The 15,361-nt window shown below is 50.2% G+C and overlaps 1 protein-coding gene across 1 annotated transcript in view; it reads left to right on the forward strand.

Moving 5' to 3' along the window:
• REPIN1 (replication initiator 1) overlaps positions 1-15,361 on the forward strand; it is a 40,015-nt gene that overhangs the window by 6,413 nt on the left and 18,241 nt on the right. The window contains exons 3-7 of the mRNA XM_070944816.1: positions 735-849; positions 1,372-1,482; positions 2,249-2,362; positions 2,938-4,495; positions 15,172-15,258. Of these exons, the coding sequence (XP_070800917.1) occupies positions 819-849; positions 1,372-1,482; positions 2,249-2,362; positions 2,938-4,495; positions 15,172-15,258 (1,901 nt within the window). The 5' untranslated portion in view covers positions 735-818. The remainder of the gene's footprint in view (positions 1-734; positions 850-1,371; positions 1,483-2,248; positions 2,363-2,937; positions 4,496-15,171; positions 15,259-15,361) is intronic.

Raw genomic sequence — 15,361 nt, forward strand, 5'->3', positions numbered from 1 at the left:
AAGGTAAGACGCGTGTCCTGCTTCTCACCCGCCCTACCTGCCACCCCAAATTGCATCCCTAAAGGGTGCGGGTAGCTAAGCAAGGGGCAGGAGCCCTGCCATGCCTGGCAACGGGAGGGTGGGGAAGAGACGGCAAGGAGAGCCATGTCTTGCTTCTCCCCCGCCCCACCTGCCACCTTGGTTACGTAGGAAAAACCTGGCTAGAGGAAAAACACACATAAATCCTACGAAGAAGTAAGAATGTGTGTGTGTGTGTGTGTATACACACACACCATACATACATACATACATACATACATACATACACACACACACAGATGAGATAGATGGGTAGATAGATATAGATGATGGATGGATAGATGGATAGATAGATGATAGGTAGATAGATGATAGGTAGGTAGGTAGATAATAGATAAATGATAGATAGATAGATAGATAGATAGATAGATAGATAGATAGATAGATAGATAGATGATTGATAGATTGATTGATTGATTGATTTTCCTGGTATGGGGTCTCCTGCTTGAGCAGGGGGTTGGACTAGATGACCTCCAAGGTCCCTTCCAACTCCATCCTTCTGTGAGGGTCTCCTGCTCCAGCAGGGGGTTGGACTAGATGACCTCGGAGGTCCCTTTGAACTCTGTGATTCAGTGTCCCAAGATGGGTTTTCTAGTTCCTAGCTCCCAAATGGTTTGAGCAGAAGGATGTAGGTGTGTGTGCTTTTTTTTCCCCAGCACGTAACGCTTGAGCTGGTCTTCCTCCTCCTCCTCTTCCTCCCCAAGGAGCTCAGAAAACTTCCACCATCTCTGGATGTTGTGATGGAGAACTACGAGCTGGTGACTTCTCTCGGTAAGAGCCATCCTGACAGTGTTCGCTAGTTTGGTAATGAAAGGTCTGCCAGGAAATCACCCAGCTCAGAGAGCACCCAGGACCCCACAGCCCTTCCTCCTCCTCCCCCTCCTCTTCTTCTTCCTCCCCCTCCTCTTCCTCTTCCTCCTCCACAAACCCCACTCCTTTCTTGCACTGATGATGTTACCTAGTTTGGTAATGAAATGTCTGCCAGGAAACCACCCAACTCAGAGAGCACCAAGGACCACACAATCTTTCCTCCTCCTCCCTCCCTCCTTTCTTGCCCTGATGGTGTTAACCTAGTTTGGTAATAAAACATCTGAAACAAAACCACCAAGTTCAGAGAGCACCAAGTATCCCACAGTCCTTACTCCTCCTCCTCCTGGGGTGGGGCAGCCAGTTAACGAAGCACCCCTCCCTCCTGAGCCCCAAGAAAGAGGGGTTTTCCTTTGGCCAGCTGCCAGGGAGTAGGGGCTGGTTCGTCTTGCCTGGTTCTGACCTGCCATGTCAAATCTTTTCCAGGCTATCCGGTTCTCAAACCCGATCTCCTGTCTCGGATCGAGCGAGTCGGAGAGCCGTGCGTGGGCGACCAGCTGGATTCCACCCGCGGGATTCCCACCGATCCATGTCCAGGTACGTCCGCGGGCTGATCCCGTATACACACACACACATCCATGCTAGCCAGGGTTCGGATGGCTGCACCTATTTCCTCAGGTTTCGTTTCCTGACTTCTGTGCGTAGGGCCGGGTTGCGGGTGCACGACAAACCCTGGCCCTTCAGGGGTGTCAAACGACACAACGTTTGGCAGTTGTGGGATGGCCTTCCTTGACCTGAAGACACTTTGGGAGAGTTTTCCTCATCTTGGTTCAGTTCACCAGGAGGGGAAATAAATATATAATTACTATTATAAATACTATAATTCTGCCCCAAAATGCCAGCACCCTTCTTTCGGTTGAATTGAATTCAAGGTTAGCTTGATAGTTGAGCCAGCTTGCTGTAGGGGCGAAGGTACTGGCCTAGGAACCAGGAGATGGTGAGTTCTAGTCCCGCCTTAGGCATGAAAGAGAGCTGGATGACTTTGGGCCAATCACCAGGTGACGGGGAGTTCTAGTCCCGCCTTAGGCAGGAAAGCCAACCGGGTAACTTTGGGCCAATCACCAGGAGACTGGGAGTTCTAATCCCACTTTAGGCATGAAAACCATCTGGGTGACTTTGGGCCACCCCCCCCCCCAGCCCAGCCGCACCTCACAGACATGGCCCAAATCAGAGCTGCCTTATGGGCTTGGTGGTACCCGGGAGATGAGCCGCTTCAAAGCACATCTCTTCCTGTCCTTCCAGAAAATTCCGTGAAGAAGAATTCACTGGCTCACCTGTTCCTTTTGTGATCTCTTCCCCCCAGGTTACCGTTTCTTCAAACCTGAGAGCCTGTCTTGGATTGAACGGTGGGAGGAACTCGGGGTCACCGACCGTCAGAAGTTGGAGGAAGGCAAACTCTGTGCAGGTACCTGCCAAGGTAGGCAAGTCCGGGGAGCGCCTGGTTTTACGGTGGAGCAAAACCAGGAATTTGTCTCCAGTACACAAGCAATTGGCGTGCATACAAAGATTTGGGTAGAATGGCCGAGCAGTTAAAGCGGCTAAAACCGACAGCCTATGTTTGAGACCTGAGCTGCTCAGATGGGGTGAGTTCCTGTTACCTGCTCCAGCTCCTGCTAGCTGTTCAAAAGCACGAAAGCTCAACCAGTTTAATAGGTACCACTTTGGTGGGAAGGTGACAGCGTTCCGTGAGCCTTTGCTGTATAGCCATACCAGCTACGTGACCCATGGAAGCGTCTTCAGACAATGCGGGATCCCTTGGCCGAGAAACGGAGATGAGTGTCATGTCTCAGAGTCGGAAACGAGTGGATGGTGTGCCTGTTGCTTGCGCGAGAGCTGTGCCCATATATGCCCTCGCCTGGTGCTCGCGCATCCCGATTCCAAATAGGCCAAGGCTGGTAGTGTGCCATGGCCCGGGGGTTGGGGACCCCTGCACTATTCCATTTCATTTCTTTTGTGTCCCCCCCCTCCCTCTTTTTGTCTGCTCTGGAACAGCCGCTGGACGGAGCAAAGCCATCAAGGAAGAAGAGGGAGGACAGAAGGGCTTTGTGGCCAGCTTGGAACGCTACCAGCTCTTCCCTGAGAGTTCCCGGGCGGGTCTGTTCCTGGCCCCGAACCCTGGGCAGCTGAGACCCCAACCCCGGGTCAAGAAGGAGGAAGCGGCCTCCTGCGAGCCTAGCCTGGGTGGCCCCGGACGTCCCTCCCAAAGCCTGGGTTCGGGCCCCTTCACTTGCATGGTGTGCGGCAAGTGCTTCCGGCAGAAGCAGGGCCTGATCACTCACGGGCGCATCCACACCGGTGAGAAGCCCTATCCATGCCTGGAGTGCGGCAAGCGCTTCCGCCAACGCCCCAACCTGCTGACCCACCAGAGGGTCCACACTGGTGAGCGGCCGTTCCCCTGTCTACGCTGTGGCAAGCGCTTCAGCCAAAAGGCCAACCTGGCGGCCCACCAGCGCACCCACGCCGTTCAAGAGGGGCTGATTGCGCCCGAGCCAAAAGTGCTGGTGCCGCGCGGAAGCCGTTCGACGGAGAAGCCCTTCCCTTGCAGCGTCTGCGGGAAGAGCTTCAGCCAGCGGCCCAACCTCATCACCCACCAGCGCATCCACACCGGCGAGAAGCCCTTCCCCTGCACCGAGTGTGGGAAGCGCTTCAACCAACGGGCCAATCTCATCACCCACCGACGTATCCACTCAGGAGAACGTCCATTCCCCTGCGCCACCTGCGGGCGGCGTTTTAGCCAGAAGGGCAATCTGGCAGCCCACCAGCGAACACACTCGCAGCAGCGGCCCCATGCCTGCTCCTGCTGCCCCAAACGCTTCAAGGGGGAGTCAGCTCTACGCGCTCACCAGCGTACCCATCGGCAGGTGCTGGGTGCTGATCCACTGACTAGCACCCTCCTGGCCACCCCTGCGCTACAACAAGCCCTCCTGGGGGACCCCGCTTCGGCTGCGCAGCAAGCCACTCCGGCCCCCCGTCCAGATATGCCCGGAGACCCTTCCCCTGGTCTCCACCAACCAGCCCCCTCCAGCCAGCACAGGGCCCCTCATGGGCAGAGTCTTCCTGCGGACCCTCCCCCTGGTCAACACATGGCCGGCCCCTCGGCACACCTCCAAGGAGTGGCCCCCGGCTCAGAGCAGGACCCGAAGCTGAGCGCTCCACCCACCATTCTGGATCCCCACGTGGAGATGCTCCATTGTCAACGCCGGCTGGGCTTACCGTTGCTGCCCAGCTCCAGCGCCCATTCGGTCGTGCCCATGGGACAACCCCCGCCCATCACCTCCAAGTCCAAGGGGTTGTCGGCTGCCCCCCGGCCCACCACCACAGTGGAAGCCCCGAGCGAGATGCTTCACTGCCTCTGCCACGCTGGCAGGGCCTCCTTGGTCATTCCACACCCTCCGCATCTGGGGCAGCTCCAGCCCAGCAACAGGGATGCCCCCGGCCGCGCCTGGCTAGGCCTCACCTGCCCAACACGCACTCTTCAGCTCCATCAGGGTGATCAGACACACCCAGCCGCCCCTAATCCCAGACTTTGTTCGATTCCCGATTCTTTGCGGTAACTTGTCTGCCAGGGGTGAGCACAGATTGGCTGGGGCTGGACTCCCCTCGGATCTCCCCTGGCAGCGTCCTGTGGGCGGACTGCTGGGTTTATGCATGTATCCTGAACTGGGAAGCCCCCATCTGCCCCCTCCTGCTCTAGGGACGCACACGGACCTTCCTTGGATCTAACCCACCTGGCCAAGACTCTTTCTGTCTCGAGGCAATCCATCCTTCCAGCAAGGGCACTCTCCCCCCCCCAAAAATGTGTCATATGGCAGGAGGACCAAAACCGTGCCCATCTTGTCTTACCGCCGAGGCCCCCCACCCCACGAATTTCCCTGGACACCCCTCATCTACTCCTGAACAACAGAAGGAAAGACCCAGAACTTGACAACAGTTCAAACAGGAAGTGAAGATGGAAGAGCGCCCCCCCCCCCCGGAAACTTGAGTGAAGGCGGCACCCCTCGATGAACCCTAGTTGGAGGGGGTGCCTCGTACCCGGACATGGCTCTCAGCACAGCCCCAAGATGGTGGGTCTGCTCTGTTATCATGGCTTTGCAAAGCTGACTCCGGAGACCCTGTTTCCCCTCTTGTGAAGAAAAGTTTTTTCCTCTTTACAAAAGGAAAAATGAAATTAACTCATTCCAGAGATGTACCATTGGCATTGCGCCGGCATCACCGCGTGAACCAGACGGCTGAACTCTTGCCAGCGAGGGAGTGCCAGCTTTGTGCCAAACTGAACAGGCCAGCAGACATGCTCCCTGTATGTCCATCGGGGTGATGCAGAACTTGGATTTTTCAGGGGGGTGGGGAGGGATTTGGCCCCTCCGATAGGGAAAAAACATTGGGGGAGGGGCCCTGCCTGGCACTCAACTCCGAGAGTTAATGAGCCCCCAGGTCAGGAAAGCCACATTTCCCCCCCCCCAGCAACATGGGGCTGTCTTGGGGGTGGGGCAAGGCAGAAGGAACCCCCCCTGCTCCCAACAGCTGGACTAGAAAGGTCTGACTCTTGCGGGGAGCCGACACCAAAGAGGTTGGACTGTGGTGGGGCTGAAAGATGGGTGGGTTCCTCGCACAAGGAGAGGGGCCAGAATGAACAAGAAGCACTTTAGAATGACCTGTCGCCCCTGGACTTGCCCCCTTCCCCATGTGGCACCCAAGAGGCTGGGTCCTAGCCCTGGCTGGAAGGGATAAAGCTGAATTTTTATGGGGGGGGGGGGGTCTGTGCCTTAAGGTGGGAAGCCTTCCTGGAAAGAAAGGGGTGGTGTCTCCTTTCGCACGGGAGTGTCCCAAGACGGTCAAAACATACAAGGGGAGCCCGCTTAGGACGGGGAGGAAGGAGGAATAGTGACAGCCTCCCCTCCTCCCACCGAAGTCTGCAAGGGATGAGAAGCGTGGGGCGGTAGGAGGACTCGGCCCCCTCCCCTATCCCAGCTTCTCTTGGGCATCCTGTGCCCATTGAGTTAGGCTGATTTCAAGGCCCAGAGGTGGCACGGATTTTATCGGGAACGGGCAGAGGTGTTGATGCCGACAGATGTGGTTGAGTGTGCGAATGATGCGAGGAGGGAGAACCCGTGGCTCGTGTGCAGATCCGTGCATGGGCACACAGAGTGGCAGCTTTGTGCATGGGTCGGGGGTTGGGGGGGGTTCTGCATTGGCACAAGGGGGCTGCTTGCAGTCTGCAGCCCAGGTGATGGAAGGTGCCTCCCACCGGCAGCTTTGGAAGAAGAATCCAGCCCTCCAACCATGAGTGTCCTTCCTCTGTGGCTCTTTCCCGGTGTGCTTTGAGGGGTGCATTCTTCTAACTAAGTCCTTGCTCAGCGATGCACCCCGACCTAAAACCGCCCAGAAGTTGGGGGGGGGGGGACATGGTTTGTTTTTTAAGCTGGCGAAATGCAGCCGTGCCAGTCTGGAGGCATGTTAAGGGCTTGGCCCATCGCGAAGGAACAGATGGACTCAACCCCCCTCCCCCCCAAAAAAGAAACACAATTGTCCAAGTTTTGTTTTAGGTCAAGTAAGTTGGAGCTGGGGCGACTTGCTCCCCATCTTCCCCGACAAGTGTTTCAGGCAGAACTGTCCTGCCATGCACAGCGTGGAGATAGTTTTGCCAGCACAGGGGCAGCCCCTGAAGCCAAGGGAAGCTGTAGTCAAGCCCCTACGTGACCGCAGGCCTCTTTCCCACAACCAGGCCTGTGGGGCAGGAGTTCAAGAGACCCAGAAGCCCCTTCGTCTGGGACTCTTGTGCTCAAAGAGCCGTGACTTGCATTTGTTGAGTTGATGCGCTCGGAAAACAGCATTCCGACGTGCAGTTGGGCCTTTGCCTGTCAGCCAGACCCGAGATGGCCAGAAGGGGGGCAGCCCTGCCCTGCCAGCTGCTGGAGAGCCTCCAAATTCTGGCTTCAAGTTTTCGTTTTCTTGGTGTTGAAAGCGAGTCAGGCGAGCGACAAAGTTGGGGAACGGTTGAACTCCGTAGCTAGCCCAGAAGTTGCTGCTAGAGCAGGGGTACCCAATCCTGGCCCGTGTACTGACACCAGTTCGCAGCCTGCCGGGAACCAGTCTGTGCAAGCAAGCGAAGCCCAATCCGCACACGTGTGGGATGCAGGCAGCACGTAAAACCACATTCCTCCAGTCTGCAGAAAACCGCCCTACACAGAACCAGTCCGCCGTGGCCAAACCTTGGTGGCTGTTGTGCTAGAGAGAACCAGCTGCCTGGTCCCCCTTATTCCTCGGGGTGCTGGGAGGTCAGGTGCAGCGACCCCTCCTGCTTTGGCCAGGCGAGATATGGCTTTGTAGCCCTTCATTGTCATTTTCGGCTGAGTGGTTGTGTACGGGCAGCATTGGCGGGATTGTACGACGTTCCTTGCCGAAGCAAGCAGGGTCCTCCCTCCCAAAGGCTTTTCGGTAACATTCCTCCTTCCAGGGTGCCAAGGCAGGTTGAACAGGTGAAACAGGTTCTGAATTTTTGGCGTGTGCGTGTGCGTGCGCGTGCGTCAAGGTCCGGCAATCCTTGCGGGGTCTCCTCGAAATTTGGTTGCTTAGCCCCCAGTATATGGTGGAGAGGGTGGGTCAGATGGAAAAGATGTTTGAAAGGGGGGATCCTGGGTTCCCCCAGCCCTTTTCCTCCCCGTGTTGCTGATTTGCACCTTCGCGGAGCTGCTCCCAGCCACGGAAACCGCTGTCCTCTTAACCGTGGCCAGCTAAAACTACCATGGCCTTCCCCCCCCAAAAAAAGTGGGTTCCGAGGGATTTGGTGGCTAAGGTCGACAGGCTTAAGCAGGATGTGTAAAAAAGCCGCATTTGGAATGAGGGCACCACAAGGTCATCCGGATGCACCCCGTTCTTCGGGGTGAGGAGATGCAGCAACGCTTTTCCCATCCCGAAAAAGTGAGGTTGCCATTCAGAGGCGACCCACCTTCTGGATAGTGGGTCCCCCTCGATCCTTGGGAGTGGGACAAGGTTGGAAGGATTGGGGAGAGGTCAGAGGTCAGCCTGGCAGGCACAAATCTCCCAGCTCTGCTTCCGGGATCAGACCTGTTTTGGATGAGGGACCGAAGGACGTCTTTGCTGGATCCGGCCTCCAGAGCAGCCAGTCAGTTGCTTGCGCCCCAGCATGCAGGGGTTGCCACTTCTGTTGTCTGTGCCCCAGCCCTCCCCCCTTTCCTCTCAGCATTTGGGGGGGGGGTGTTCTCTGTACATGGCGGTTACCCCCTCCAACCATGTCCCCTTCGGAGAAATGCACAACACCCATCGCTGCCGACATCGTTCGTTCACGCCGGACTTCCTCAGCGCATCAAGATTGCTCGGAGCTCAGGATCTGGCGCAAGAATTGGGGAGGGGCACTTCCTTCCCCACCCACTCCCTCTCCTCCCCCCCCCCCGCAACTTTGCCCTGAAAATGACTTTTTTTTTTGCCGAGTGGGTCTGGGGTCCCCGCAAATGGAGGTAGAGCTGCTGATGGAAGGAGACGGTGGTCAGGCCCAAAACCGGACACGAGAGACTGCTATTCCCCTGAACCCCACACCACATCCTTGAAACCAAAGCCAGGAGATGACCCCCCCCCACACATCCTTCCCAGCCACCCGTGCTTGCATCCCCTTCCGCGAATGGCCTCCGAAATACATGTCAGCCACTTCATGCCCCATTAACCCAGACGGGGCTGTAGGGCCTATTCCAGATGTATTATAATGATTATTATGTCTATTATTTTCTGAGCTATGTTTATTTGCAATAAAGGCTTTCTTACAGTTGTGGGGTGTGTGTTCTTGCAAGGGGGGGTAGGTGCAAAAGGCACGGGACCCCAACAGCAGGAAAAGCTGGATTGCCAGCAGGAAGTGGATTGGATCACCGAACCTTTTGGAAGAAGTGCAGAGAAGAGCAACTAAGGTGATGAAAACATACCAAGAACGGTGACAGGATTCGGATATGCCTCCTTTAATGAAAAGAAGGACTTGGGGTGACACAATAGAAATATTCCAGTATTTGAGGGGCTGCCCCAAAGAAGAGGGGGGTCCACTTATTTTCCAAAGCACCATAAGGCAAGACAAGAAACAACTGATGGAAATTAATTGAAAGAAGCAATGTGGAATTAAGGAGAAACTTCCTAACGGTGAGGATGATTAACCGGTGGAACTGCTCGCCACTGGAAGTTGTGGGTTCTCCCGTCACTGGAGGTTTTTAAGAAGAGACTAGGCATTCACTTATCTGCAAATGGTACTTACAGGGTCTCCTGCATGAGCAGTGGGTTGGACTAGATGACCTCCAAGGCTCCTTCCAACTTTATTTTTTTTTTACATAATTTTTATTGTAGTTTTTCTTTTCCAAAACTCTAATACATATTCAAACACTGTCATTTTTATATACTTTGAATTAACAATTCACATAAAATCTACATTATATATATACATCCTCAGCTTCCTTATAAATATTACCTATTTTTGTTTCTGTTGTCTATCCACCTATACCAATTTTCCCAAATCGCATAGTATTCCAAATCCTCTTTTTCTTTTAATTCTAAAGTTAGTTTATTCATTTCGGCACATTCAAATATATTTTGAATAATCAATCCCTCTGGTAGTAAGTTATGTTCTTTCCAATATTGCGTGAACGCAATTCTTGCTGCTGTTAGTATATGTAGGATCAGATATCTCATTTTTTTATCAAATTTAGTTTTCAATATTCCCAGGAAGAATGTTTCCGGATTTAACTCAATTTGGCAGTTTATTAAATCTTGTAGCCAATCTCGTATTTTGATCCAATACTTTTTGGCTTCGGGGCATAACCACCAGGCATGAAAGGTGGTACCTTGATGTTGATTGCATTTCCAGCACTTGGGGCTTAGATTTGGGTACATTTTGGCCAGTCTTGCTGAGCTAAGTGCCAACGATAGAGCATTTTATACTGATTTCCCTTATAGGCCACCGATTTTGTTAACATATAATTTTTGTTCTGCCCCAGCTACGGGTCCGTTTAATGCAAACAGACCCCTTTCAAAATGCAGGCTTTAACCACCCATGTCCTTATCAGCCTGCTACGAATTACAGAGATTAAACAAAGACCGACAAGGGTTGGCAATCAGCCCAGAAACCAAGTTGTAACAAAAAACTCACTCTCAAAATGCTCTGCGTAGGACCAAACATTTCCAGCAGCGTTTGCTATTTGTGTGCGAACTTAAATAGGCTAAGGGAGTGGCCAATTAACCCCAAGCCTTACTCTCGAGACCTCCTCCTGAGTAGCCACTCCTGCCTTTTGGCAGCCCTGCATGCTAGAGCGTTGAGAAGAGGCTCCTCCACTTCACTCTCTTCACTTGAAGGAGCCTCTGGAGGTTCTGAAGGCCCTGGCTGAGTCTCTGCCTCTGGCACCACATCCTCTTCAGCCTCCTCGCTGTCCGACTCGAGCACAGGCTGCTGGCGCGACACCACACCAGCCTCCTTGTCGGGATTAGCCAAAATCCGCGCAGGCCGCTGGCGGGCCACAACAATTTTTGTTCCAGATAGTTTCCCAATCGTCTAGGTTTATGTTAATCCCTATAGTTTTAGCCCATGCGATCATCGGTTCTTTTACCACCTTTGCTCTATCAAATTCTAATAAATAATTGTATAATTTGGATATTATTTTTTTTTCGGAGCCAATCAGCAATTTATCTAGTTGTCTTAGTTCCAAATCTATTCCATATTCTTCCACATCTTTTTTGTATCTGGATTGTAGTTGCAAGTATGGCCACCAATCAATGGATATTCCCTGTTCTTTTAATACCTGGTTACTTTTAAGCTTTCCCTGTTTATCTAAGATTTCTGCATATCTAGGCATTTTACTAATATCTAATGTGTTGGGGTGAATCATAACTACCATGGTAGATAGCCAACCGGGAATTTTCATATAATGTTTCTTTATATCTTCCCAAATTTGTATCAGTACATCTCTTATTTTATGTCTGTAAAAGTAAGAATGTATCCTATTCCCTTTGTCCCACATAAAAGCATGCCACCCCTTTTGTAGATCGTGTCTTTCCAGAGTTAAGATTCTTCTATTCCTTAAATTGACCCAATCCTTTATCCAAACTAACGTAGCTGCTTTGTGGTATAGTTCCCACGCCGGGAGACCAAAACCACCCCTACTTCTACTGTCTTGGAGAAAGCATAATTTTATCCTTGCCTTTTTCCCAGACCAGACAAATTTAGTAATAATTTTTTTAAGTTCCATGAAAAATTTTCTATCTAATGGAATGGGGATTGTTTGAAATAAATATAATAATTTAGGTAGGATCTTCATCTTAATAGTCCCTATCCTACCTAAAAGCAATATTTGTAATGTTTCCCACTTTTCCAAATCCTTCTTAACTTTTTGGACCAAAACCATATTGTCGCAGAAAAATAAAAGAGATGAATTTCAAAATCAGAAAAAGCTTTATTTTGGCCAAAAGATTCAGACATGCATTCTGTTTTACATTCTGAACAAAGACCTTGTTTAAGACACGTATCTTTATAGTAACAAAAAACAGGAAGTATCTTAGATCTGCCTCTTTAGCTAGCCCCCCTCCCCTATTGCTTTAGGCAGGAAGCTCCATGTGGTTTAGTTCTGCATTTTAACATAGTACCAGGAAGTTAGCTAATACTTGTAGTTTGACTTTTTGAATCCAGCAACTGTCTCTTTGCCTGCGGTTTGACTTCTTGAACTCTGCAACTTTCTGAAGTCAAAAGGACCCTTCAGAGATCATCTAGGCTGACCCCGTATTATTTCACTCTTATATTCAATTTCACTTTACGTTCTGCCTTATCCCCCCTTTAAGACTCTATTTTACTTGTTTACAATTGAGTCTTACCTATTACAGAGCTTAATTCAACAATGCAAGCATATAACATTTGACATAACATCAATTCAGGATAAGATACAGTACATAGTAATGCAAAGGAAAAGACAAGTAATACATATGATCTTATTCTCTGAAGCACTTTCTCTAATTACCCAGTTGAGAGTTGTACATATGTTCCTGCATCAGAAACTTCATTTTCATCAAGGAGATCAGGGTCAATTTTACGGTCTATAAGGCTTTCCATCAAAATCAACTCATTTTCAACTCTTATCTCTTTCACTGCTCTCTTAGCTAGTTGTCTGAACAAGGAATAAAAGCCATGCCTGTCACAACAGGAATAACATCTGTCTAATCCAGCCAGGCCCAGACAACTAAGAGAACCACATTTCTGTCGCTTGTAACTTCTGACCCATTTTGGATGCCCGGTCTTGTAAATCCTTGGCAATCTCTCTGACCACACCTGTCCTGACTTATTCATGTCTACAAACCACTTTTCAGTTGTTAAAAGGTCTATGCCAGTTTTGTAAGACCACTGCTGCCAAAGAATCTATTTGGTCTTGGACTTTGACCAAGGTTCCAGCAATTTGATACAATTGCCTAATTTGAATTATGGAGTGTTTCAGTCCTCTTAAACCTGTTTCGACTGCTATCCCTATCCCCAGGTTTGCTAATAGTGGGACCAAGAGTGGCACCCTTTTTTTTAACATGCCCCATGAGGGGAACAGGGATAGTGTGTTCTCCACTGACAACACCTATTTTTGGGGAAAGATGTACATGTTCCAGTCCAGTTTGTAGGTAAATACAATTACACATTTTTCCCACATAAGAAGAAAACTCCATTTTTCCTTACACACACACCCCTATGTTCATGGAAAAGGCATGGGCTCGTTAGTTTAATGAGAGCTTGTATTTCCAGGGGGAAATAGGACACATAAGCCTGTGTTGGACCTAATGGAGACATGTGGTGGTATTGAGAAGTGACCTGTTGAAATAAATAGTGGGCATAAGGAGAAATGCCACTAGTTAGGTTTACATCCATAAGTGTCATTCTAGGGTCAAAGTGTATTTCTGATGGACATTGTTCTCCCTTCATGGATCCCACAGGAATATCTGGTTCCTGATGTCACTTTACACACAAGGAGGGTGACCCTAGGATTTCCACACCAACGGCTATAGGGCCAACAATGGGGAAAAGATTCATCCCCAGCCTTTTGAAGGCGTTATAAAAGTCTCCTTGCAATTTGGCTACTGCTACTTTGGTTCTCCATCTAATATCTTTTTCAAGGACTATTGTGGCCCTGGTCCTGACCCAAAGATCTGGCTTAACTGGAACAGCATTGTAAAATGAAGGACCAGCAGACAAACAGAACCAGCATTTTTGGCTTAGGGTAGGGTCAGACTGATTAACTAGGCTTTAACTCAATTCTAGTATTCTTAACATGTAGTTCCCTTTTCTCAATTGTTACAGGGGCCCATTCTCCCTTTGTTCTACCCCACTCTGTTCTGGGATTGTCAAACGCTTGTCTTTAGGTCTTGGGGTTGGCTTAGGTCCAGGGTACCGACCCCACCTATTGATGATACGTCGTTGGCGGGAGTGGACCTGTTCCAAAGAGTTCACACCTTGTGACCCGTTCTTGCTTTATATTTTGGGGTTTTCAACTTCCCTGGATCCTTCCTCAAGGGCAAGGGGGGTCACTCGGGCATTCTCACAACATTGGGAACTACTGTTCAGGGTGTTATTACTCATTAGGCCCTTTGCCAATAATAGCCAAAGCCACAGAAAACTCACAATTGTCCTCTACACAGAACCTATCCAATCACAATTCCCTTAATCTACAAATCACCACATCAGGAAGAAGGTTAGGGTTATATGTGACTTGGGAAAAGGCAATATTAGTTTTAGGTATCCCACAGAACCACCTCTTATTTGTTAAATACAATATCCACATTCCTAGAGCTAGAGCAGCTCCACAGAGAGCTCACTCCCCAGCTTAAATATCTACAGGAGTTTCGTACTGCTCTTTGTCACAGTCAATGATTTTAGATTCAGCACCTGTCTTTTTGGGGAAGAGGTGATTCCAGCATACTATATACAGCAAATCACAACTAATCACAATAACAGCAAGCACACTTATTAAAATAAGAGATAGTACAGCTATGGCTATATATGTTTGACTTCCCATTCCAAATCTTCAGCCGTACATGGAGGGTCAGCTTCCGGTGTGAATAATAATAAGGCCTCTTCTGCCCCGTATGTTGCCTGCCCGTTGCCGGTAGGACAGTTATAGAGGGCGCTTCTTCAAGCGTACTACTAGGGGTTGGGCCTGGGCCTGGTCTGCCTCCCAATATTCCTCAGCTGCGGACTTAACTCGAGTCCAGTGAATCCAAGACTTGGATTTCAACACTTTTTTTTACTGCAAGTGGGAACACATGACCACAGTATACGGGCCCTTCCACCTAGGCATTAAACTTTTTTTTCTTTCCAGTGTTTTACCCATACAATCCTCCAAATCACAATTTAATCATTTCTACTTTCATCACAATATAAATTTTAAAATATGTCAATCGTTACAATTTCCTTAATTAAATTTAGAAATGTTCTTGCTGTTATCCAAGTTACAACAATCCTTTTTACTTTCACCACCATATACCATTAAGGTATTTCAATGGTTACTGTTGTAGCGCGGGAATAACGAGAGGCACAAGCAGGCTAGTAACAACAGCTCTTTAATTCAGGGTGAGACTTCAGCAAAGGAACACAGGCAACAGCCCTCTTTATATACTTTTCAGGGGCGACCATTAACCAATCAGGATTCACTGTACATTTGAATTTCCTGCACAAAATAGATACATACATAACACCCCTCCACTCCCAGAAGGCACTTATCCTATCTATTTACATATTTACATACAAAATCACGCAGGTGACCAGGGTGTGTCTTAATCCTGGTTGACCTGCGCAGTTCAGTTGTTGGCGAGGCGTCGAGCCGGTCGGAGGGACCTCCCGTCTCTACCAGCTCCGCCAATGGAACCTCCTGGATTTCTCTGGAGGTGTGGCTATCTCCGGCTGGGAGTGTCGGCTTGCTGGGGCGGCGCTGGAACTCAGGGTTGCCAGATAAGTATTCCGGCTTACTCGGGCTTGAGGTAGCTGTGTCAGGAAGACCTTGAAAGTTAGGACATGAGTTTTTGTTTTGTAAACGTTTACGCAATTGATCGATATGCCTCCTCCAGATTTTACCATGCCCTATATCGACTGTGTATGACTTTGGGCCGGTAATTCCTACGATGGTTCCCTTCACCCATAAGGGCCCATTGGTGTAACTTCTAGCAAAAACAGGTGTTCCTATTTGGAATTGTCTTAATCCTCCCCCTTCCCCCTTGAAGCTATCGGGGGAGTAATTGGGATGCAGTCAGTCGAGAATGCATCGTAGCTTTCAGCCCATTAAGAGCTTGGCTGGGCTGCGGCCCAAGGTGGGGCACGGGGTGGTGTGCTGTACCGCTAAGAACTCATCTATTCTAGCCTGCCAGTCCCCTGCATCGAGCCGGGACAGAGCTTCTTTGGCCGTTCTTACAA

The sequence above is a fragment of the Pituophis catenifer genome, unplaced genomic scaffold, assembly GCF_029215685.1.
Source record: "Pituophis catenifer annectens isolate HBS135680 unplaced genomic scaffold, rPitCat1.0.hap2 SCAF_5, whole genome shotgun sequence".
In the NCBI taxonomy this organism is placed as follows: Eukaryota; Metazoa; Chordata; class Lepidosauria; order Squamata; family Colubridae; genus Pituophis; species Pituophis catenifer.